The sequence below is a fragment of the Conger conger genome, chromosome 6 (assembly GCF_963514075.1).
Source record: "Conger conger chromosome 6, fConCon1.1, whole genome shotgun sequence".
Classification (NCBI taxonomy): domain Eukaryota; kingdom Metazoa; phylum Chordata; class Actinopteri; order Anguilliformes; family Congridae; genus Conger; species Conger conger.
Genome location: NC_083765.1, coordinates 25,017,233 through 25,043,725, shown reverse-complemented (window position 1 = coordinate 25,043,725; position 26,493 = coordinate 25,017,233). Strand labels below are relative to the sequence as shown.

Sequence of the window (26,493 nt, the reverse complement as noted above, 5' to 3'; positions counted from 1 at the left end):
GGGAATATCCTATAATTAAAAACCCTGGAATCGTGCAACAAAACCCAAATAGACCCTGATTACCTCTGAGAGAAACTTGATTATGTTGTGGAAGACGATTGCCTCTTGTGAAATCCACAGTTGGATGCCAAGGAAATCGTTAACACAAGGGATGTGGAGCAGTCTCACAGCAATCATCCAAACACACTTCCAGCTCTGCCGTTTTAACCTACAACCTAACAAAGCGCACTCTTATCTTGTGAAATGGACTGAAGTAAAGCTAGGGCTGAAATGGAACTAATAGACCTTGAAGGGTCAGCGAGTTAGGGGAATAGGGGAGGGGAGGGGGGTAGCTGGAAGACTCTCACTGTCCGGTACACTAGTAAACTCCTCACACAAATTGGATTCTGTGCGGTCTGGTGTTTCAATTTGGCCACAATATTAAAAAACTATCACTGCTGCAAGACACCTCGGATGGCTCTTAGCTAAAGGAAGGCAACTTGCTAAGGTTTTTAGCCTTTGAAGAGTAGGAGTATTTTATTTTAAGTCAGTGTTCTAGAACTCCATGGCTTGCAGTTACCAATAGTGATGTTACATCAGCATTAGAATTTTCAGTTCTCGAACATTCTAATCACATATATGAGTACAGAACAAGCACTTCAGAGAAGTTAATATTAACATGTGCATAGACTGAGGGGCTATGTGTATTTTGGTTTAATGGAGTCAATGGCCCATTTTTTAAATTTAGTTTGGAGCCAGTATGAAAAAATTAAATCCCGGAAATGCTTATATATGGATAAAACAATAATAAAAAGATAAAAGATGGATGGTTCAATTAGCTACCCATGGTGCACTCAGGGTATACACTGCATGGACTCAATGCATGAACACCATTGTCTTGCATGAGTCTGGAACAAAACACATGGCAAACAATAAGAAGAATAGCATTGAGGGTTTTAACCCAGTTTCGTAGGAAGATTAATATTTTTTTTTCTTTTTCAATAGATTCAAGTGTTAAGAACAGTTTTAATGTTTAAATTACCCACTAACATGAATGGAAAGAACAACAATTACAGCAGGGCTTCATCCAGTACAGCTGTTGATAGGATGGTTATATTTACACCGGGTCCAATTAATGCCAGGACATGTGTCTTGAGCAGAAGGCTGCATAAACATTACCATACAGGTAAATAGACACTGCATTCATTTGGGTAGGACCATATGCTGCTAGGCGAGAGTGCTTGGAGTCCTCACCTTGTGAAAACTACTGCAATAGCACTTAGCATCATGGTTCCCGCACATTTAGTATCCAAAGCCTGTAGTATCTCATTTTGGCCCTAACATAAATAAGCCAGATATTTCTGTTGGCAACATTGCTTTTTCTGAAACATAGCAGCTCCTCTCTGGTCTGGGTCTGAGTTTATAGGCATTATGTCTGTGGGAATTGATTCATTCTCTTTCTCTTGGGGAACATGCAGGGAGACTCTTTCCCAGAGGGACTGGGCTGTCTGTGGAACACCGGGGGTGAGCTTCCTCTCAATCACAATCTCAGCCAGTGCAGGCAGAATGCCGATGTGCTTACCAATACATACTGCAGTACATTTAAATCATTTTAATTACATTTCAATTCTCTGTTCAAAGCTTTGATCTGAACTTTAATTTTACTCCATTAGCAGTTCTGAATAATTAGAAATATAATGTCATGGCACTACTTCCCAGGAAAGCACACACAGACATACACACATACACATACTGAGCTGAAGTTTAAATCTCACATCAACTCAAAAAAGAAACACACACAAGTCCTGAATGGAGAGAATAATACAAATATAAAAAACCTGCCATTTACTGCAGTATAGAGTTAGAGATCAGTCAAGTGGGAAAGAGTTCTTAAATTACAGTCTTTTTCCCCGTCAAAAAAAAGAAACCATTCTGCTTTGAGCAATTCCCTGGGCAGTATAAGGCAGCTTTTTACTTTGGTTCTTGAACAAAACAGAAGAGCATCATGGGAGTTCTGTGAGCCACATCGATCTGCAAAGACACAATAAGGCTTCATCTGCACCAATGCGTCTCCAGAAGTGATTACAGATGACTGGGCTTAGGAACATGAATAGAATATGATAACACAAAGAAATAAAATAAGACCTAAGAACAATAAGGTAGAGACAAATAAAATAAAACAATGGCCCAATTAACAAAAGAGCTTTGCAGGCAACAGACAAGAATGAGCACTGAATCCCTGACAGGACGATGCTCTGTACTTTCAAAAAGGTTGTCTACTTCTTGTGTTACTACTATTGTTACTTTAAACACATTTCATGGTACTACATTTACTACAAGTTACTGCTTTCGTGTTACAAGTATGCAATTTATGTGTTACAAATTTAGATTTTTTTTTCAACAGTGTTGTTCTTAACTGTAAAAAAGGCGCGTAAAAAATGACGTTATGTATAAAAATATACGCTTTGAAAGCGTGAAAATGTGAGTGCAGTCAAAGCTTATTCCGTTTTCTGGTTAACACTCAGACGATATTGATACGTTTCAGTATCCATGTGTAGTACCACAGAAACTGCAATGAATTGATGAGATTCAATATAATATCCCTGGAAATGCATCAGTTTCATACAACAGGGAACCATTGGTCTCAGAGGAAGCAGAAACTACATCAACAATCAGTGTGACCATCGGGACTCAATAACAGTCATGAAGAACATTTATGATTTAAGACAAGCAAAGCAGCTCTACCAGCAACAAACCCAACACACAACACATTGCTGTGTCGGCTGTGAAAAGACTGTGGAAATCGATTGCATGGACAGCAATTAGAAAATTAATCATTTAAATTCTACGTATTTCATGATTTCTGCAGAGTCATTTTAAATTGAGTTTAACCATTTACATTTTACACATTATCTAGGCACTTATTAGTTATGTCTAAAGTGCAGTGCTTTAAGCAAATATGAATGAATCCACTTTTAATTGGCTTTCGACATGTGTGACACTGTGTGTTATTGACTGTAAGATGAGAAACTATGTGTGTGTGCAGCGCTTGCGTGTTTCATCCATCGACCTGCTTGGTGAAAATATTTACTTTTTTTCATTTCACATGTAGTGAGGGATTCTGCTGCAGTTTAAATACAAAAGCAAGCATCTCAAATCCCCTGACACACTGCCTGCTAGACTGTACACCGTACTAGTTTGTTTCAAAATTGCTTGTTTTGACACCCAGTGTTTAAGGTTCTCATTCCTGATTCCACTCAGGGTCTGCGTGACAGGCTTAAAAAATGAATCAATGGTACAGCACTAAGAACAACCCACTTCAAGATGATCTTGGGCAAAGAGGGAGTTTCCTTCTGCCCGTTTAAATCAAGTGGAAAAAATACACGTACAGAATATCTAAGGCAACAAACAATTCATGTGTATTTTGCACATTCAAGACAGTCCACACATTTACATTAACATTTCAGGACAATTTGTACATTCAATTATTAACAGCACCCAAATGAAATCATAGGATAAATCCACTTACATTTCATATTAAATTCATTCATTTAAAAAAATTCAAATAAGCATGGCAGTCTGGTCCCACTATTAAAATTCATTTCAATCATTTTTCTCAGCATCAAAGCAAGCAAAATGTTGGTAGAATGAACCACAATGAAAAATAAGGAAGTAGCATTAGACAGCTTTACCCAGAGATTTGACAGTCGATTCACTTCACGCATGAACACCAAAGCTATTCGAGAGTCAGGAGTCAGAACTCAAAAGGGACTTCTGACTCAAACTTGTTCATGGGCAGGTATGTTCTCAACCATTTCTTGAAAAATTGCAACGCCTGAAGCTTGTAACCTAAAGGTTGCAGGTCCAATTCCCACTCACAACATTGCTGTTGTGCCCTTGTATAAGGTACTTAACCTGCATTGCTTCAGTACTGTATATATCCAGCTGTATGAATGGATACAATGTAAAAATGCAAAAGGCTGGGTTAAGTTGCTCTGGATGAGAGTGTCTGCTAAATGCCTGTAATGTAATGTACAACCATTCTACCTTCCTCCAATATGAATGAGGGAAACCAAGCTGAAATCATTACAATGAAATTAGCCAATAGTGCTCTGTACAAAGAACAGAAGTTTTTAAAGTTTCTGATTACTTCAGAAAAAACCTGGCAAAAGATAATAATAACCTGCCAGAGGCTTTCAGATTTTTTCATTTCTCCAGCTCAAATTCTCAGGCTGGTATAGAGGCTGGCTCGCATCATCGATGGAAAGACGATTAGCTTGGATAAACTAAATCAATGCAGGTAAGTACGCGATATATAAAGCATATTATACTTAAACATTTCACCAGCGGGCCTTCTATTAAAGGTAGTGAACGCGTTTTTATTGCACAGCTGGTGGGAACACTAGAACCGGCGCGGTTGTTCATTTCAGGTCGAGCCCTCGTAATTATCGGCCTGTCCACGGAAAAAATTAAGAGTAGCCTCACGATGACACTTTGGGAAGTAACGCCGGACTTTATTTCCTTCCGTTTGATTGTGCTGAGGACCAAAACGCCGTTTGTTATTTTCCACAGGCGGCTAAGTACCATTACGGGAGCACTGCAGTTTTTTTTTTTGCAGACTTTACACATTATAACTAGGCTCCTAGCGGCACCAAAAGCGCTAAATGAGCGAATACTGATTTTTCAAGTAGTCAACATACAGACACCACCTTAATGAACTTCAGCAGTGCGTAGATTAAACTGTTACTGTGGGCTCAACATGAACCTAAACCCTCTAATGTCAAGCCGCTTATGAATTTATTCTACGAAGCAATATATTATCAGAGGCAGAGTACTTTCAGATTAATGGAATGAGCAAAGTTGTGTAAAGAAACGAACGAATAAATTACAGGCATGTTTTAGCAACATAGTATCAAAAAGCAAAGTACATTAGTTACAGAACTATAAAGGGAAATGATAATCTTAGAAAGGATCATTTCTAGTCCAGAAACCACAATGCAATACTGTATCCGAACATAGGTCACCTGACGGTGAGGTCCACACAAACTGAAACATAAAAATAATGCTTCTACCACGCTAAGCCATTCTTAATGCAGGGCCTGGCATACTGTTGCCAACGGAACTTTTCAACGATCTCTTTCACTTGTGTCACTTTGTCATTTTGCACTGGGGCACAAATCACACAACAAAATTATTCAGATTTCCAACTAATATGCTACAAAGCAAGGAAAATTGAATAAACATTCCTTGAATATTTGAATTAGAATTTTTTATTTTTAAGAAGTAATTTAAAAAACAACAACATTTGAGTAGGAACGATACATCTTACTTTTTAGAATCACTCAATTTTGGGTTTGCGGTGCTTACAAATGAGTTGTACTGTACAAACAGCAGAAATTGCAAAAGCATTTTTTGGTTCATCTTTGCACTTGCTCCATATTCTTACAACGCTGCTCATTGGTGAGAAGTGTTGCCAACTACCAATGGCAGACCAGGGCCCATCACAAATACAGTTTGTCCAACACAGCCAGGTCTGCTGGAGTGGGCCGACTGCTCTGCATGGTCTCCCACAGTATCGTTTGGTAGCCCAGCTAACATCCTCACAATGTTGCTGCCGTGTAGTGGGAATGATATAACACTCACATAACATTCCAGTAGCGTTGTGGGAACACTCTGTGTTAGCTGGGAAGTAGTGAAACTGCAGGGGGCGCATGACAATGGCACATGCATGCTGGGGCCTCACATGGATGAAAGTTTGTTTACAGGCACAAACAGCACCCTGTACATCACTTCAGAAACAGGGACACGGTCATTTCACACCTTTAAACAGCACCATCAATAAAACAAACACCTGTAAACAAAGGAAAATGCAACCACAGGATGTGTGCAGCCTGTAGCCCGTGGTTAAGTCCAGCTTGGTCCTGCACACGGATCACAGCAGTCGCCCGTGCATCTTAGTGCTAAACACAGAGGCTAAGTGACCCAAGGACAGATGGACCATCTCACCTCTACTGGTCTTTTTTCACAAAATCATTAACACTCATAACTCTCAGAAATGAAAATGACCCAGCTAGTCCCTGGACACAGTGGGAGAAAAATATCACGAATTAGCTGCAGAGATTGGCTGGAAATAATTTTCAATGCGCCATCTTGGCTGAAGGTAGTGTATGTGCTTTTTGTGTTTGTATCTCTGTAACAGTTAATACATCCAGGGGAGGGGTGGGTGGTGTACCACTGGGGCAACATGCTCTTAAACCCACTGGTGTAATGCGCTCTTAAACCCACTGGGGCAACACGCTCTTAAACCCACTGGGGTAATGCACTCTTAAACCCACTGGTGTAATGCGCTCTTAAACCCACTGGTGTAATGCGCTTTTAAACCCACTGGGGTAATGCGCTCTTAAACCCACTAGTGTAATGCGCTCTTAAACCCACTGGGGTAATGCGCTCTTAAACCCACTGGGGTAATGCACTCTTAAACCCACTAGTGTAATGCGCTCTTAAACCCACTGGGGTAATGCGCTCTTAAACCCACTGGTGTAATGCGCTCTTAAACCCACTGGTGTAATGCGCTCTTAAACCCACTGGTGTAAAGCGCTCTTAAACCCACTAGTGTAATGCGCTCTTAAACCCACTGGGGTAATGCGCTCTTAAACCCACTGGTGTAATGCGCTCTTAAACCCACTGGTGTAATGCGCTCTTAAACCCACTGGTGTAATGCGCTCTTAAACCCACTAGTGTAATGCGCTCTTAAACCCACTAGTGTAATGCGCTCTTAAACCCACTAGTGTAATGCGCTCTTAAACCCACTGGGGTAATGCGCTCTTAAACCCACCGCAATTTCAGTTTGGATAACCCAACTGCTGGCTGTGTTTTTTGTTTTTTTTAACAACTGTATCAATGGAGACTGTTACCAAACCCCTACCAAAATTTAGACCCCCATTTTCTGTTGGAAATTGGAGACGGGGGTTGGGGGGGTGGGCAGGGCACAATCGTACAGGGAGAAAATGTCTCTGGAATGCAAAACACAACACCCCCGTTCTCTCTCTTTCGACAGAGGGGCTGAGGACCCGCCATGTTGAAGCTTGGGGGCAGTTTCCGTCTGGAGCACAGGAAGCCCTGCAGGAGGCTACAGCTTCACCGCCACCACACAGGCCCCCGCCCTGCCCAGGCACAATGGCGCCACCTGGAGGAGAGAAAACGCACCCTGTTACACCACATCTCACGGCTCTGATCAAGCAAGCAGAGCCTGTCAGAGGTCATACAATTACTTGGCGAGGTTACTTCCAGTCACAAAAAAATTCAATTGAAAAGTTAAAGTCTTGAGCCCTCAACAGTGACCCATCCATCCCTAGACCACACCCCACTGAGACATAAAACACCCCTAACATTCTAATACTGTAACAATCACTACTAACGTGCATCCAAGACGGCAAACGTTAGCTAACGTTCAGCAACAAATTCAAACTTTTTTCTGTTCACCACAAATGTAAGCAAACAAGTTTGAAAAGGTAGTGTGCAGCGAACAACAATGGCTGCTGATTGGGAAACTCAGAGAGAACAAAAGTTGACAACATTCCAAAAATGTACTCTTGGAGGGTATGCTTAAACAGCATTTTGTTGACAAAGTGATTGTCCATGAGATGACAGCCGGGAGTAATTAAATCTGTGGTTTGAAAGTGGAATAAAAAGTGCTGGAGTGCATTGTAAACTAGCGCATGGGATACTAGTTTACTACCCACCAGTGTCTAGAGCAGCGAAATGTGCTACCAGCCCATGAATGAGATATAAACACAAATTCATATCCACAAGAAAGTTTGAGCACACATACGCTAAACCCAGGGTCTGAAGCAGCCTGGCAAGTCGGGATGCCATAAAGAAGATTTAAGATTTAAGAAGTAAAATGATAAAAAAAAACACACGGGCAGGGGTAACCACAGATACGTCAGGGTGCTGCTGAACATTGGAACTCACTCAGCCCTCGCCCAGTAAAGTAATCCAGGCTGAAGAGAGAAGGGGTCTCCACTCTTATTAATGGAGGAATATGACCCAGCAGAGAGGGGGATCGGACTGCGATGCAATGAGAAGGCTCCGTCACTGTCACCTGCTGCCCTCCCCACTTCCCCCTGTGACCTAACATAATTAATAATGACTAGAGATTCCACTCCCCAGGAAAATACATCCGTCTGTAAGTCTCAGTGTTAGCCTCATAAACCAGTGTGATTTCTGGCCGTTTCATCGCACAGTGTCAGCTACCACCACAAACGCTGAACAATGCTGTGGCCTACCTGCTCACTGTAAGCACATGTCAGTAGCTTGGCAGAGGTCTTCCATTTTCTAGCTAGTTAGCAACATTCCTGAGGCCATATATATGAACATACAAACTTTATAGCGTTTATTCACAATTAGTATTCATGATACAAATATGAGTTTTTAGATATTGTGCCGGACCCTGTTTAAAAGCGGCACAGGAGGCAGAGTCGTTGTCCAGGCTGTGTCGGAGGTGCGTGAGAGAGGAGCGCACTGACACTGTACCTGCGTCCACTCGTTGGTCTGAGGGTCGTAGGCCTCCACGGTGTTGAGGTAGACCTGTCCGTCATACCCCCCCACGGCGTAGAGCCGGTCCCCCAGGAGGCAAACGCCCACCGCGTCCCGGCTGATGCTCATGGGGGCCACGGCCGTCCAAGCGTCTGTTTTGGGGTCGTACCTGCGGGGCAGAGTGTGTGCCCGGGGTCAGGGGTCAGGGGTCAGGGGTCGGCCAACGCGCTGATACCAACACCCTGTCCTACACCACCATTTACCCTGTACCACTGAGCAACAGCCCACTGTCACCCCTGCAGTAAACAACTGCCATGTACAAGAGAGAGGGAGAAAGAGTGAGAGAGAGAGAGAGAGAGAGAGAGAGAGTGAGAGAGAGGGAGAGAGAGAAAGCGAGAGAGAGAGAGAGGGAGGGAGAGAGAGAGAGAGAGCAAGCAAGAGCGGGAGAGGGTGAGAGAGAGAGGGAGAGAGCAAGCAAGAGAGGGAGAGGGGGAGAGAGAGAGAGACAGAGAGAGAGAGCTCATACGCACACAGTATGAGACAGATTGAGACAAAACGGACAGTGAGACTCATTAGCATTAGCTTTGTAGCTCTTCTCAGGCCCAATGACCACACACTTGTGACTGATAAAGAAATGAGGACCCAGAGACAGTGTGAGGGCCGCACCCCACCCTCCTCACCTCTCCACGCAGTCCGACAGGCGTGACGCCAGGCTGGAGGCGGGAGCGTCGTGGCCCCCGATGGCGTACAGGAAGCCGTTCCAGGTGGCCACGCCCACCCCGCCCCTGCGCTTGGCCATCTGGGCGCAGGCGCTCCACTTGTTGGTGTGCGGGTCGAAGCACTCCACCGACTTCAGACAGGAGCTGCCGTCCCGCCCCCCAACCGCGTACAGCCTGCCGGGACAACCAATCACCTTTAAGTTCACATTTTCTTCTGCCACTGTTTGAATGCACAGATTCTGTCACTCCCCCTCCTGTTCTGTATGCTCAAAACCCAGCGGTTCATTTTCTGACCATGTCTATGGTCTTAGCCTAAAGAACCACATATTCAGCTATGCTGAAACATACACCAAAACTGACATTCAAGACAATATTACTGAAAATATTTTTGTTATCCAAGGCCATGTCAAAAAAATGAATATACCTTTGCAACCAAGTATCAAGAGCATAACATTTTGTAATGTCAAATGTTTTATACCTACTAGTTAACCCTCTGCTGATTATTTCTATCTAAACAAACTAAGAAAAAATGGATACCACCTGCTTAATAAGAGTAGATTGGTGCATAATACCTGAATATACTTTTTTTAAAAGAAATGGTTCGCACACAGAAATGCACTTCGCAAAATATATATTCTTATTTATTAGCAGTTATTGGAAGCAGCAAGGGAACATCTGTGTTTTGTTCCCCTGCTGCCTGCAAACAATTTCTTTTTATGACCATTTCTATTTACAAATGTAGTTTTCAGTCACTTCTCCATACTGCATTTTCAAAAGTTATTTTTTGGGGGAAGGGTGTTATATGGGAAATGTGTTGAGTATTTTTGGGAAGCATGCTATATTTTGGCGATCAGGAGGCCAAAGATAAAAAAAAGTTGTTGTTTAATAATATCAAGAAAACTTTGCATGTGCCTTTCATTCTGTCCCAAATTTTCTAAGATTTATTATTTCTTAAATATATTCATAAGAAATCTGCACTCGGTTGAGGCGAGGTTAAAGACTGAAATGTGGCAGTGTGCTCACTTTCATCAGTGACTTATCTCATCAGCCATTTAAAATGTACTGGAGAACAAAAACAATCTTCACGAAAAGAGAAATCTTTTGCCCTTCATGCCTGACAAAAGCTTGGCTTCCCAGCACGTTCCTACAGGGTCCCCAGAAAGCTGTGCCACACACTGCTCTCACACAGCGTGGCGCGAGAAACTACACTTCTCCGCAATCCATTTCAATTTCCACCCAGACAGGAGGGAGCTTATGAAAAAAACCATGATAAAAGAATTGGATGCACAGATGAGAGAGAGCGAGCGTGTGTGTATGTGTGAGAGAGAGAGAGAGAGAGATAGATAGAGTGTGTGGGAGGGGGTGTTGCCTCAGGCCAGAGGAACAGAATCAATTTTGCGGGGCCCCCCAGGATGAAAATCCTCTCCTGTTGCCCCGGTGCCTGCTTTTGTGGTCGAGGCAATAGTGAACCTGAGTAATGAGGTCCCGCGGGCCACAAACAGGCCCCGGAGGACTGAGGCAGGGATGGAGGGCAGAGCCCCGGAGGACCGGAGCAGGGATGGAGGGCAGAGCCCCCAGTATTGGGACAGGGGTTCAGAGGGCAAGGCTCCTGATCTCCGGTGCTACCCTTTCATCCTACACTTTTAAACAGCCGTTCCTTTCACACGCGCCTCTGTTCAGGCTCCTGTGCGGTCCGCATTAACAGCCCAGAAAGCTTTACGCTTCGTATTCAAATCCTGACCCGCTTTTTTAATCTCGACAGGGCGCCCGTGGAGGCCACGTTTGTGGAAATGACTGCGTCTGTCGTGCATCAGTTTGGGGGAGATGGGACTTTAAGCGCGACGCTGGAAAGTTCCAGCCTGAGTCAGCAGTGGAGTGAATACTAATGCTGTAATATCAGCACACAGGGAAATTTGCTCCGTGCATGACTTGGACGGCAGAATAATAGGATCGTAAATAAAGGGCGGTTTCCATGGCGAGACTCACTTGCCGTTGAGCACGGCCACGCCCACGGTGCTGCGCGGGGTCGCCATGCTCGCCACGAAGCTCCACTGCCGCGCCTGAGGGTCCCAGCGCTCCACCGTGCTCAGGTAGCTCCAGCCATCATGCCCACCCACCGCGTACATGGGCCCCTCCAACACTGCCACTCCTGTGTGCACACACACACACACACACACACACACACACACACACATACATACATACATACACACATACACACACACACATACATACATACACACACATATACATATACACACATACACACACACACATATACATATACACACACACACACACACACACACATACACACAACACATACACATACACACACATACATACACACACACACACACACATACACACATACACACATACAACACGTGCACGTGCACACACACACACACACACATACGCAAACACACACACACACACACAACACATACACAAATACACACACACACATACGCACACACACACACACACAACACATACACACAACACATACACATACACACATATACACACACACAACACACACATATGCACACACACACGCGCACACACACACACAACACATACACAAATACACACACACACACACACAACACATACACAAATACACACACACACACACAACACATACACAAATATACACAAATACACACACACACACACACACAACACATACAACACACACAGACACACATACAGACACACACACACACACACACACACACAAGCACACAACACACGCACACGCACACGCACAACACACAACACGTGCACACACAATACACGCGTGCACACACATACAAACAGACGTACACACAAGTATGCATAAGTACACATGGCCAGTGTAAGCTGTATTCACACAAATAGTATCAAAAATATCCCTACTCCTCTGTTTGTTCTGAGCCATAGCTTTCAGACAAGGCACACAGCCATGAATATATAACACACAACATGGACACAAAACACAGATCGCATAAAGACACAACACAGGCCTTTTATGGTCTGGAAATTGCTGTTCATTGATTAGATATCGATGAATATTCAAACAAGTCGACGGTGTCCTATTCTGCAATGCCCTCATCCCTGAGTAATCTAGGAAATGAGTCATTACCAACATCTGTGAGCCTGCACTGTAGTACTGTCACCATCTGGGCCCACTGTGTCTGTGTGTGTGTGCCTGAGCACATGCCAGTGTGCGTGTGCCCGTTCCCCTGAATAATTGCCCATCGATGGCAAGGTGAACTTGGCTGCAGAATTAATGTTAAGCAAAAGAATTATGGGCGGGGCCACACCCTGCCTGTTATCTGTGGGAGGCTTATGGGCGGGGCCACTCATCCAGGCCATGTCTATATTGGGTTATAGGCGAGAGGCCATGCCTTTAGGAGGGGGCTACAGCGGTGGCACGGTTACGGGCGGGGCCCCAGCGGTGGCACGGTTACGGGCGGGTCCACAGCGGTGGCATGGTTACGGGCGGGGCCACAGCGGTGGCACGGTTACGGGCGGGGCCTCAGCGGTGGCACGGTTACGGGCGGGGCCACAGCGGTGGCACGGTTACGGGCGGGGCCTCAGCGGTGGCACGGTTAGGGGCGGGGCCACAGCGGTGGCACGGTTAGGGGCGGGGCCTCAGCGGTGGCACGGTTAGGGGCGGGGCCACAGCGGTGGCACGGTTACGGGCGGGGCAGCGGTGGCACGGTTACGGGCGGGGCAGCGGTGGCACGGTTACGGGCGGGGCAGCGGTGGCACGGTTACGGGCGGGGCAGCGGTGGCACGGTTACGGGCGGGGCAGCGGTGGCACGGTTACGGGCGGGGCGCTCACCCAGGCCGTGTCGGTGGGTGGACATGGAGGGCATGACGCTCCAGCTCCTGCTGCGGGGGTTGTAGCACTCCACCGTGTTGAGGGTCTTCAGCCCGTCCCGCCCGCCCACCACGTACAGCCGGTCCTCCAGCACGGCCACGCCGAACTGCAGCCTCCGCCCGCTCATCACCGCCACCTGCTTCCACGAGTCCCTGCGCAGGCAGTACTGCTCGATGCTCGTCGCCCCTGCGGGGGGAAGACACCGCGATATCACCCCTCATTCACCGACAACACAACAGCTCTGCTACAACCATCCATTTCAAACCAATACCCGATTTACACCTGTCTTGGGAAAGGTTTATTATTAACTTCATTCTTGTTTTGCATTCTTGAGTGTTCAGAGTGTCCGATATCACACAGTAACTAGCTAATGTGACGATATATATTGGCAAGCTGGCTGGTTAGCTAGCACACATTTCCAACAGATTGCCGGCTTTGTAAATGCTGAACCATCGGGTAAGCTGCTCGTAAGCTAGACAGACTGGTCTGAAATTTCATTTTAATCAGCACTTCAAAATGGAATCCCATCAGCACAGATCAATATGACTAGATACTTTCCACTGGCAAATAAAGCACATCTGCAAGCATTGGGCAAACTAGATTACATTGTCAGCCAGCCTGGCCAGGCCCATAATAGAGTAGTGTTTTGAGTCTCACAGGTGAGGGCATTATGTACTCATGCAAATTCCTCAATCTAAGCAGCTATCTACACTCAGTGAGCACTTTATTAGGTATTTATTAGACTCAAGTCTTCTGCTGCGGTAGCCTATCCACTTAGAGGTTTGATGCGTTCAGAGATGCTCTTCTGCAGAGCAGAAGATATTCAGCAGAGATATTCAAACCACCGTGTCTGGCAGCAACAATCATTCCACAGTCAAAATCACTGAAATCACATTGGTTGGTTGATTAACTGAAGCTCCTGACCCGAATCTACATGATTTTATGCAGTGCACTGCTGCCACACGATTGGCTGATTAGATAATCGCATGAAGTAAATCAGTAACTAGGTCAGTGCTCAGTGAGTGTATAGCTGAGTAAGAGACAGAGGGAAAGAGAAAGAGAAAGAGGGAGAGAGTGAAAGAGCCAGAGAAAGAGAGAGGGGGGGGAGACGAAGGAGAGAAAGTGAGAGAGGAAAAGAGTGAGCAGGTGAGACAGAGAGAGAGCCAGAGAGTGAGAGGGGTAGAGGGGTAGAAGGAGAGATGTGTGAGACCTTTGGTGGCGTCCATGCCCCCCACGGCGAACAGCGCCCCCACGGTGGCCTTGCGGGGCCGGGTGCGGGGGCTCTGGAGCTGGGGCCGGCGCTCGGGCAGCAGGTGGTACTTCATGGCCTCCATCACCAGGCGCTGGCACTCCACGCTCTCCCGCAGGAGCAGGTTCGACTCCATGTCCGCCAGGAACTGGGGGGAGGGGGGACATAGGGTCATCAATGCAGCCCCATTAAACTGTCCACTACTCTGTTCCTACACTGTACAGGACAGGGATCAGCAAAATACAGTCCGCAATGGCTGAGAACTGCTGGTTTTTCACCTTCCATTTACCTGGGAGTCAGGTGTGAAGACAGTTGGGGCCAATCAGTGGCACCAATTGTTTAGTTAATTATCTGGGAGAAAAGAAAACCAGGGCTGGATTTGGATTATAGGGGCCAGGTCTGATACATGACATAGGAGCAGCAATAGCCATCTGGGTGATGCACTCCCACACTAGCCAGTGTTTGAGTGTAAATAAAATAACAGGGGCACTTTGGGGTTACCTCTGAAAAATTATGACTGTGCGTCAAACCAGAACTTCCGATTAGTTTCAACTGGAATGTTCAATACGTGGGTGCACCTCTTCCTACACTGTAATACATATCTGCCAATCAAAACACAGTTTATGACAGAATCAGTTCACTCCTGACTGAACCCTCCCTAACCTCAGGCGACACCACCACCATGCGTCACCCTGCGCGGCTGCCAGCCACAGGGAGCACGGCTGGGATTACAGGGCCCCTCCGTACACGACAACGGCACCTGAGCAGAGTGAGCAACCCAGCAGAGCCCTTAAGTTTCTTTAAAAATAAAATAAAATGTAAAACATTTAATTTAATTAATTTAATTACAGTCGGTTACTTTGAAACTACTATGCCAAAATGTAGATATTCCAGAAAAGATGACAGAAAATGGATCCAGAGAGGAAAAAAAGAAATCAGGAGGGTGTGGCCTCGGTGGTTGCGACACCTACGAACTGGTCATACAGACAATGCTGCCCCACCCAACAGAAAAAGATTCAGCCGCCATCAGGCGGCTACTCGTTATGGAGAGCTGGTCCTGGGCCAGCTGCCGGTCTGCCAGGAGGGGAAATTCACCGGCAGCACACGCGGCCTGGCAGCCCGTATCATCACCACACTCCCGCTGTCTACACCCACAGTGTCACGGCCCGGGCAGAGCAGGAATCCCTGCCCCACACGGAGGTCATTCACAAACGCAGATGTCCCAGAAGGAGAGACGGGCTTCCGGAAAACTCCGGCTCTCTCAGAACCTCATTACCGCCGCCCATATTTGAATGCTGTATTACTTCATTAAAATATCTGCAACATTCCTAGTTGCACTTCATTTTTCAGATATTTCAGAAAACAAATATCTGGAAAATATCTTGGCATCTAGGTGTGCAAGTCAAAGGGTGTAAACCAGGGGTCACCAACCTTTTTGAAACTGAGAGCTACTTCATGGGTACTGAGTCATACTAAGGGCTACCAGTTTGTTTTGTCACGCGCACAATACTGACCTTTGAACTAGAGTAGGTCAGAGTTCACCTAAACTTATCTAAACTTCATGTATAATAAACATATTTTTAAGATATTGTCATTTTTAAATCTATATAAATGCAAGTGTGATTAAAAAAAAATAGCAACAGAATAAAATTAAATTTTAGATGCAGCTCACTGGTGAGTTGTGCTATTTTTAGAACAGGCCTGCGGGCGACTCATGTGGTCCTTGGGGGCGACCTGGTGCCCGCGGACACCGTGTTGGTGACCCCTGGTGTAAACTATCCACCTGTATAAATGTATTATGCAAGAACACAATCTGTCTGAGACGGTCTGGATACAAACATATGCTAAATGCTGGAACAATCTAGAAGACGAACACAAGTGTTGCATTGTATATTTCAATTCAGCTCCCATGCAGTAAAAAAAAAAAAAAGAATTCTACACTTGATGATTTCATTTGTTTTAAATAACTAGGAATGTAATTGTGGGATGTGCGCCTGTTATAAATGGTTGCTACAAATGACAGGGTCAAACATGGCCCTCAATAAAGCTCCGGGCAGCACAACCGGAGCGGCCCAGAGTGAAAGCGTCTGTATCGATGGGTAACAACGGCTGGGTTTTATGTTCTGTCCTTTTGAGGTGAGCAAGGTCTGCCGCAGCAGTTACGATCTGTCTTTATCACCCGAATCCATTCACCTGCTGTACTCTCCCTGGAAATACAGAGGCAAGGGCAATTTACCACCCTGCAAGAAATACTGTTCACCATTCCACTCAGTGTGACACTGAGTGCTAGTAAATCCTGCAGACACACACAGCGCTGTATACCCCCAGAATGGGAAAACATTAAATGAATTTTTTTTTTCTTCCCCTTCCCACACACTTTTCCTTTTTGTGTGTGTGTGTGTGTGTGAGTGTGTGTGCACGTGTGTGCGTGTTTATTGGGGGGGGGGGGGTCGTAAGAACACACAGGGGGAGAGTAAAGATATCAGTTGTAATAAACCGCTGCAGTGAAGTGGCCTGCTACTTACGTGCTAACTGTTCAATAACAGACACATTTCATTTAAATGTGTGCACAGCAACTTCTGTGTCATACTCCACCCATTTTAAGACATCATCTGCAGAATACCATTACGTTGACGATAACCATTACATGCGTTTTACATGTGACAAAAATGTTTTTGTGCGTGCTAGGTATAGACCAGAGGAAAAATAAATACTAAGAAGTAAATAACTATTTTGCATAATATGTGCACTGGGTACCTTTCAATAAACAGAAATGGCTTTTATTTCAATCACTTATAACATCCATAAGAGTCACACAGACAATGCCGTTAGCAAAACGTTAATGTGCTAGAAAATGACAAATGGAGGTTGGAAAGGTTTCTCCATCGCTGGCTACAGCAAACATAAATGACCCACTGGGCTGTGTTTGGGATGAGAGGGAGATTAAATTACAGACAGATCCAGGAAAATGGCCGTTTTCGTCTTTGTGTGTCTGGTGGGAGCCTGCCTCCCATCTTGCCAGCCAAAAAGGAGACAATCCCTTTGAGAGAGGAAATCCTCTCTGAGCCTGAGCCCAACCGGCTCCCCCCCAGAGGTTCTGTAATCTCCGTGGCCAGCCCCCGCTGAACTCCACCGCCGGGGAACAGAAGAGCCACGCGCTAAATCAGCCCACTTCTCCTGACTTCTCCCCGCTTCTCCTCGCTCCCCCAAAAATAATTCAATTATTCACAACGGAGCCAGCTGAACAGCAGCCACCCACCGTGGAGAGAGGGAGAGAACAGAGAAAGAGAGAGGGAGGAGAGAAGAGAAGAGAGGGAGATCAAGAAGGGTGGGAGAGAGGAGAGAAGAGAGGGAGAGAGAGAGAGAGAGAGAGAAGTGAGGGAGAGTGAAAAGTCAGGAGATGGAGAGAGAGAGAGGGAGGGAGAGAAGGAGGGAGAGTAAGAGAGAGAGAAGAAAAGGAGAGAGAAAGAGAAGAAAGGGAGAGAGGGAGAGTGAGAAGAGAGGGAGAGAGAGAAGAAAGGGAGAGAGGGGGAGTGAAGACAGGGAGAAAGAGACAGAGAGGGAGAGAGAGAGAGCAGGGGCACAGAGCTCTGCTCTGATGCCTAATCCCCTGAATCTCAGGCTGAGGGGCAGTGGGCACTCCTCCCTCGGTGTGCACCTTTCATAAATCCTCCTCCTCCGTTTCCTTCTTCTCCCCTGTCCACGCTGCATGTGCAGTACTGTGGAGCTGTTCAGCATGCAGGACACACACGCGCGCACTGATTCATGATGCACGCGCACTTGTTTGTAATAAGCGGGCAGAATGACAATGGCTCGTTCATCCAGACCGCTGTGTTTTTCATCCATTATTTCTGAGGCCACGGCATTAATATATATCACATGTGCTTGTCTGTTGTGCGGTGCGTTCCTGCTGTGATTGAGGGGCTGCCCTGAATCAGGACTGAGAAGCAGTGAGACGCAGCAGTGATGGGATGAACACAGACTCTCCATCTCACATTTCTGATTCATGCGGATACTGTATATCAGCCTAACCCACAAAAACGCCATCATGGATGAGTAAAAGAGGGTACAAGCACCAATATTGTGCATTTAGCTGAATGGCATCTATTTAAATGAGTGACAAACTGACTGGATAACTGACTAACCAACTGATTGTTTGGATAATTGAGTGATTGGCTGACTGATTCACCTGGCTGACCGTCTGATTGGCTGATTCACTGACTTGCTGATTGACTGTTTGACTGGCTGTTTGGCTGATTCCCTGATTGGATGATTGACTGCTTGGCTGGCGCTCCTCACCTGTGGAGCCAGCAGGGGCAGGCGGATGTGTGCCAGCAGGGGGGGCAGGTGCTGCTGGCGTGCGGGGCTGTCGTGCTGCACCCAGCCCAGCAGGGCGTCCAGCACCGTCTCCTCGTCCGGCACGTTCATGTCGTCTGACGACAGAAGCTTCTGGATCTCACCGGGCGGTAGCAGCAGGAACTCCTGGTTCCGAATGACTTCCAGGAAATGCTCCTGCGGAACAGGGGGGGGGGGGGGGGGGGGGGGGGGAGGACACTGTGACTGAGCTGGAGCAGGAGAGGACTGACAGAGCAGCAGAGCAGCAGAGCAGCGGGGATCAGCATATTCCAGGGACACAGATAAGCAAAGCACCAGGGCAATTTTCCATCCATTCCAGCACTGAAACAACTGCCCAAGAGAGAGTGGTGTATCCAGTCTTTTTCAGTCAGCTAACTGCAGACAGTCTGAGTTACAGAACAGACAGCTGAATTAGTCTGGACCGTAGGCTCCAGCTCTGCTGAAAGAGCCCATAAGCAACCATCAAACCATCAAACCTACACCAAACATTTCTGCATGATGGGATGGAACAAGAGAACCGTACTGGATGGATGGATGGATGGATGGATGTACAATAAAAAAAGTTGCTATTTTGATATCGATATGATTGAACCATTTCAGCCCCAAAATGACTGCAATACTATTGTTTTAAGCGCAGATTAAAACCCTACTAAATTTTCAACCAAAGCCAAAAACCCCTAGGTAGAGCCACATCATATTGGGCTTGAGACTGAAAGGGTTAATATGCTAAACAGCGCTGAGAAAACATTGTTGATTCAGAGTAGGAGATGGTGCTAATGATTCGGGGAAAGAAAAGAAAAAAATATATATATATGTGCTGGACTAGCATACATGAAGGAAACAGCAACATATTCATCTTACTCAGACAAACTGAAAACTACATATAGCATTTTAAAAAGATTTAATTTTTTCATTTGTGTTCCAAGGTAGATAAAACAAAGAGATCCCGAGAAGTTGTGTTCTGCGCTCTCCTCCAGAGAACAAACTTAAATTCACTGCACGATCCTTACCAGCGGTGAGGCACTTGACTTGAGTTTTTCTCCGTCAGCGCCAGTAAATCACGATCGGGCTGAAACGCTTTGCCAGCTCACTACAGGTAGTTACACAGTAACATTGGCTTTCCTGACGCTAGCTTGCGCTGCTCACACGCTGACATAGTCGATTAAGAGGGTTAACTAGAGCGACAGATGGGTAAACGGAGAGGCCAGAGGCCTGCACCCAGGAGTGAACACTCAAACTTGAGGGTTGACGGATGATCAGAGACAGCCTTGAGGCTCTGTTCACGCGGCACTTCAGCTCTGAGACGACAGCTCCTGAAGCCAAAATACCCCTGACTGACTGATTCACTGACTGTATGATTCACTAACTGGTCCATTCTGTCCGACTGGCTTGTTTACTGACTGATTCACAGACTGTGCAAGCAACCCTTTCCGGCACTAAATCCCATATTTCCACAAAATGTTCTTATCTGACGCTTGTATTTGATCCAATGCAAATGCACTCGGAAAAGAAACACGCCACTGCAGCAAAATGAATAAGTGTGAATATCGCAGAATCTTATGATTGAAAAGTCATAAGTCAATACATTATGATAAGGATAGTTATGCGATATATCACTCAGCCACATGCTCAAAATACAGCCCATGGCTCCGAAAGAATTCAGCTCAGGTCTCACAAAGCTTCAAAACACTTATATCACAAAGCATTTAATGCTCACATGTCCTTACCGTTGCTCGTACTTTTAATATTAATAATTTGTTCATATTCTGCTGGATGAATTATTACCTTGTATTTATTGTTAATGTTCCGTACATGTGCAGCACTCAGATTCATTATTCATGGACTGCGCTTCGCGGAGTACAGATGATGGTTACGATGATTATAACACCTGCATGCCATGCACTGATCACTGAAACACGGCACACGCACGTAAACAGAGCGATAAAGAGCAGACGAGTGAAGCTGTAAGCGTCAGCGAGCAGTGACTGACACGGCCCGGCTGTCCGCTCCGGTTCCCTCCCTCCCGGTTATTTTTACGAGCGCGCTGCTGACGAAGATGGACACCTTCTGGAATGATCTTCTACATGCGGGTGATGTTCCTGCGCTGTGATTCGCTGGACCGCGGGTTGAGAACGCTCCGGAGCGGAGGGAACGCCGGCACGCACGCACGAGCCTCCCCGGGGCGCTCTCCCCCTGAACACAGAGCCAGGGAGGGGAGAGAGGGAGAGAGAGAGAGAGAGAGAGAGAGAAAGAGAGAGAGAGAGAGAGAGAGGGAAAGAGAGAGAGGCAGAGAAAGGGAGAGAGATGGAGATGGAGAGAGAGAAAGGGAGAGATGGAGAGAGATGGAGAGAGAAAGGGAGAGATGGGGAGAGAAAGGGAGATGGAGAGAGAGAGAAAGAGAGAGATGGAGAGAGAGAAAGGGAGATGGAGAGAGAGAGAAAGGTAGAGACGGAGAAAGGGAGATGGATAGAGAGAAAGGAAGAGAGATGGAGAAAGGGAGAGAGAGAAAGGAAGAGATGGAGAGAAAGGGAGATGGAGAGAGAGAAAGGGAGAGAGATGGGGAGGAGGAGAGAGAAAGGGAGAGATGGAGAGAGGGAGATGCGGAGAGCACAAGTGACAGACGGAGAGTGGGAGAAGAATAACCTTGCAATGCCGCTGGATCTATCACACTGCCCTTTTCAACATTTCAAATTTAAATCTTTCCCAAAGCAGATGGATATTTAGTTGCTCATTTCCTTTTTTTTCTCACGCACACTCCCCCTCTATGAATACATTAACCTCTTATCTGTGAGAGCCTGGTTGGATGGCTCTGTGGCCGGCCCCCAGGCCTGTGCTAAGCCCCTCCACCGGCTCTGTGTGTGTGTGTGTGTGTGTGTGTGTGTGTGTGTGTGTGTGTGTGTGTGTGTGCTCTGTGTGCGCTGGGGACTGCTGCTCTGCCGCTCAGATTAGTCAGGTGGGAGCGCTATGTAAAGGAGGGAGGGGAGGCCTACCTGACAGCAGCCTCTGGCGCTTTCATTGTGTGTGTGTGTGTGTGTGTTTGTGTGTGAGAAAGTGTGTATGTGTGTGTGAGAGTGTGTGTGTGTGTGTGTGTGTGTGAGTGTGTGAAAGTGTGTGTGTGTGAGAGAGAGAGTGAGAGAGAGTGTGCATGTGTGTGAGTGTGCATGTGCATGTGAGTGTGTGTGTGTGTGTGTGCATGTGTATGAGTGTGTGTGTGTCAGTGTGTCAGTACATGTGTGAGTGTGTGTGTGTGTGTGTGTGTGTGTGTGTGTGTGTGTGTGTGTGTGTGAGGATAGGCCTACCTGACAGCAGCCTCTGGCTCTGTCATTGAGAAGCTGACATAAAACAAAGCTGCTCTCCTCCACCCTGTCAGCATACCATTCAGCTTCTTTCACTCACTTAGGGCTGTTCTGAGGGAGATTCTACATAACAAATAACAGCCACACACACACGCATACGCATACACATAGACGCACACACACAGACAGACACACACACACGCACGCGTGGACAAATGCACGCATACTTCCTTACTGTCAATCTCGGAATGTTCAGAATAACAACACTGAAGGATTACCTGGTTAATCCACTGAAATATTTTAGCCGACATTTCTGATGTTTCCATGGCACTGACGTGCATTAGCTCTAATTGATCTGGGCCTCAGACGTACTCATTAAGTCATTACAGCTCTTTCTGTCTCTGAACAGTTTTCAGACACAAACTGCAGAACATGGACAGGGGCGGGGCAGGGTTGGACAGGGCCAGGGCGGGGCAGGGGCGGGGCGGGTCGGGGGCAGGGCGGTGTGGGGCGGGGGCGGGGCGGGGCGGGGCAGGGGCGGGGCGGGGCGGGGCTCACCATGGTGTAGTTGTGTGCCACGCGGTGCAGGTCCAGGCAGCCCTGCGCGTCGCCGAAGGAGCGGATGCCCAGGCAGTTGGACGGGTGCAGCTGCTTGATGAGGAAGCCGCAGCAGGCGTGCACCACGGCCGACAGCTGCAGCAGGCAGGAGGCCGACAGCAGGCTCTCTATGGTGTCCTCCCGCAGCTCCAACCGCCCTGCCCAGGACCAGAGGGACGAGTTACTAACCCCACACCTGGAGACAGCCCAGCCACAGTTACACCACACCTGGAGACAGCCCAGCCACAGTTACACCACACCTGGAGACAGCCCAGCCAGTTACACCACGACCCAGCCAGAGCTACACCACACCTGGAGACAGCTCCTGCTTATTCTGAATTCCTATGGGACAGTTGATGGAGGCTGCCACGTTTGACTATGGGGGCTTTCTGCATGTGCACTGGTTACCTGAACGTGAAGGGACAGGATTATTTAAAACCTTATATCCTCTTCTGCGTGGCTCAGAAAAAAACCTTCCCTGGAGAAAATAATTCAGTGTGAAGAATTAGATTATTCTAATATCATTAGACTAGATTATGAATTAAATGTTTGGCTCAAAATAGAATCATTTCACCAAAGTAAATTCACAGTTTTGAATGGACTTCAATGAGAAAATTATCTTTTTTGGCACCAGAGGCTTAATAAACTGCAATAACCCCGGTAACCACTGGGGTTTTCGAGCTTCAGGGGGAATGTCAATCCCTGGCCCCCTGAGCGGGGCAGACCACCACGGCACACACTGATGACATCACACCACTCAAAGGTCAAAACTGGACCCTGTGTGACCCCTCTGTGCTCCTCCACTCTCCACAGACAGCACCACGTAGCCTCCGCAGACGGGCTTCCACAAAGCCACGGCCGTGACCCACAAAACCACACCAGCTAAGGGTATTCATCCGCCATGCACCCGGTGTATGACAGAGACTAGTCCCACAGGAGGTAACACACAGTAGCAGCACACACAATCATACGGTGCTGCATTATCATTAAGAAACGGTAGCAAATGTGTACCATAATGGAGGACAATGAAAATACTGTACTGCACAGCATCATTAGTGCCCAGCAGGACTGATATAAGGATTTGCTGGACTGAAGAAAAATGAAAAAAATGAAAAAAAGATGGGATTTAATCGTTTCATATTTCAGCAGTGGATCACATGAGAGGAGTTTTAGCGGGTCGTAACCATGGCGCCAGGCGGCCCCGCTGGGACTGGACATGGCGGTCGAGAGCACACGCTCACTGGGAAGCACGGCTCCAGCCCTGGGGGTGTGTGTGTGTGTGGGGGGGGGTCTAGACTGGCTCACCTGACTGCATTAAAGCAGGACTCTACAGTGCTAAAAGAGTCATGTGCGTGTGCTGACATGTAGAAATGAGGAAACAAACTCTGAGCAGTCTGTCTGATTGACCTTTAGAAAGTATTGAACATCAATACTGTAACATAAGGACTGTTTAAACAAGAGAGCCCCACACAATACATCAGCAGAACCATCTTCCTTGTGGCCCATGCATTTTCAGGCTTTCTCAAGCAAAAATGTCATTATTTCTCCCTTTAGACATATAAACTCAACTAAATGCATAAAAGCATGCAGAAATAGTCAGCTGTTTTACAGGGCAAATGTCAGAACGGTGAAGAAATGTGATCTAAGTGACTTTGACCGTGGAATGATTGTTGTTGCCAGGCAGGGTGGTTTGAATGGTGAATGGTGTGAAAACGAAAAACATCCAGGGAGAAGAAGTACTGGGAAAAAATGTCTTGTTAATGAGAGAGGTCAGTGGAGAAGGGACAGACTGGTCAAAGCTGGCAGAAAGGTGACAGTAAAGCAAAAAAAACACACATTACAACAGTGGCATGCAGAAGAGCATCTCTGAACATAGGTGTCAAACCTCGAAGAGGATAGGCTACCGCAGCAGAAGACCAAAACGTCTAAATCCAAAAAGTCAAATAAATACCTAATGAAGTGCTCACTGAGGGTACAGTATGTAATAATTGTGCTGTAAGCTACAATCTTCTTTTTCATGAACACCCCTGCATGTTCTTTAAAAGTCTCACACAACTAATCAACTAAATTAAATGTATATTGACAGGAATGTTTATTGCGAGTTTGATGTTGTCTTCTTTGCTAATAGTAATTTTTTTAGGCTAAGAGAACTGAAGTAAAATCTCCATTATATGTTTAATTAAAATAATGTTTCTATTCTATCTCATTCCATTAGATTCTGTTCAGCTCCATCATGGCGAGAGATTGGACACAGGCAGAGGTGCGGTGTCAGTTGAGAGAGGCGCTCATGCTCGTGGGAAATCTGCTTCACCATGGTAACTGTACCTGTGTAAGCGTACTGCACCAGTGCCCACAATGCATCTGGGTCCACCCCCTCCATCTTCACTTCCTCCTGCTTGGCCTCTCTCACGTCGCTGGTGAACATGGCGGCAAAGTAGTCCGAGACCGAGGACAGGACGAGTCTGCAGCGGATGTGGGGGAGGGAGGGTGGACAGTGAGAAGGATGATGATGATTCAAGCTAATTTAGTCATTTCATTCTGCTACCAGAGTCTGATTGACAGCTGAGGCTCTGACACTGTGCCTCCAACACATTCATATTCCGACTCTACAGCTAATGGCTTCACCGGCTCTCTTATGTAGCAGAATGACTCATTTCTCCAGATCATGCCTCCAGGGACATTTTTCCACAGGGAATCAATTAATGTGTTCATTGAAGAACTATCAGGCCTCCCTCATTTAGAGCATAAAAAACAGTTACCGGGGGAGATAAGCTCGATTCCCAACAAGACTGAAGACACCATGGACACAGGATCCTTATCGACAGGACCAGGGTATGGAGGCGCTACATTCTGCTCCCCCCACCCGTAAGGAAACTGAGGGAACATCAGAGCCCCCCGCTGGGTCACAGGGCCCATGACGTACAAAATGGCTTGGCGCCACTATTTACAGAACATTATCGTTCACCAGCGTGGACCCTCACATTGTTATCATTGCAGTCATTGTTCATCATTATAGTTCTTGGAGTGGACAGGCTTGAAGATCTCACTGCCAACTCAGTGACAAAGACCTGCTATCTGAGATATTCTGATACTGTATACAACGTGGCAGTTTGACCCCAAATCCAAAAAACTAAATTCGCTCCATCGCCGTTGGAATTGTATACAAATATTATTATCACAGCCAAGAGCATCAGGAAGCATTGAAGCAGTTCCAAACCAAAAGGTCATAAAGACGCCGTCAGACAGAGATGTCCTGCAGCACCTCTAACAAAGGCGCACCCCTTCATGTGTCACTGGCTATTCAAGACGCATCACTTGGCCACATGACCTGGGAAAACTGAGGCGACCAATGAGGGGAGGCCATCGCTTCCAGCAGGAAAGTAACAGGGTGAAGGAGGGTGAAGGAGCGTGAAGCAGGCGCTGACGGGCGCGGTTAAGAGCGCGTGAGGACCGGCCGAGCAGAGAGAGTAGGGCAGGACGGGAGCGTGCTCTGAGTAACCGACACGCTCCCTCTCACGGAGATGAACGTGCGAGTCGCTGAGTTCTGCGCACACACCTGCCATTTTCCCGCTCGGTCTGTCTGCCTGCCAGCCTGTCAGGTGCTAGACACACTCCTATATCCCCAAGAGAAAGGGGGGGGGGGGGGGGTTCAGACTTAACTCTCATTTCCCAGCAGCATCCCTGGCTGATATCAAACCTGAAGTTGCCCTGTAATGCAGTTTCTCCTTCTTTCTAATTCCTCAGTGGGGGGGGAGCTGTCAGAGGCTGACTGACAGGAGCTATTTTCAGCTCAGCTGGAGGAGGCAGGAGAACGGCAGGCTCTTAGACAGCAGTGCATCATGGGAGGAGGGCTCCAGAGAGAGGGAGAGAGAGAGAGAGAGAGAG

General features: G+C 46.8%; 1 protein-coding gene across 5 annotated transcripts in view; it reads right to left on the bottom strand.

The window, feature by feature from the left end:
* Positions 1 to 3,376: 3,376 nt before the first annotated feature.
* The window catches only part of klhl5 (kelch-like family member 5), a 52,797-nt gene continuing 29,680 nt past the window's right edge, over positions 3,377 to 26,493 (bottom strand). For all 5 annotated transcript variants that reach the window (XM_061245019.1, XM_061245018.1, XM_061245020.1 and 2 more), the window contains 9 exons: positions 24,934 to 25,070; positions 22,570 to 22,766; positions 18,659 to 18,871; positions 14,321 to 14,507; positions 13,072 to 13,296; positions 11,223 to 11,385; positions 9,198 to 9,410; positions 8,515 to 8,686; positions 3,377 to 7,165 (listed from right to left, as the gene is read on the bottom strand). In XM_061245019.1, coding sequence (XP_061101003.1) covers positions 7,109 to 7,165; positions 8,515 to 8,686; positions 9,198 to 9,410; positions 11,223 to 11,385; positions 13,072 to 13,296; positions 14,321 to 14,507; positions 18,659 to 18,871; positions 22,570 to 22,766; positions 24,934 to 25,070 — 1,564 coding nt within the window. In that variant the 3' untranslated portion in view covers positions 3,377 to 7,108. The remainder of the gene's footprint in view (positions 7,166 to 8,514; positions 8,687 to 9,197; positions 9,411 to 11,222; positions 11,386 to 13,071; positions 13,297 to 14,320; positions 14,508 to 18,658; positions 18,872 to 22,569; positions 22,767 to 24,933; positions 25,071 to 26,493) is intronic.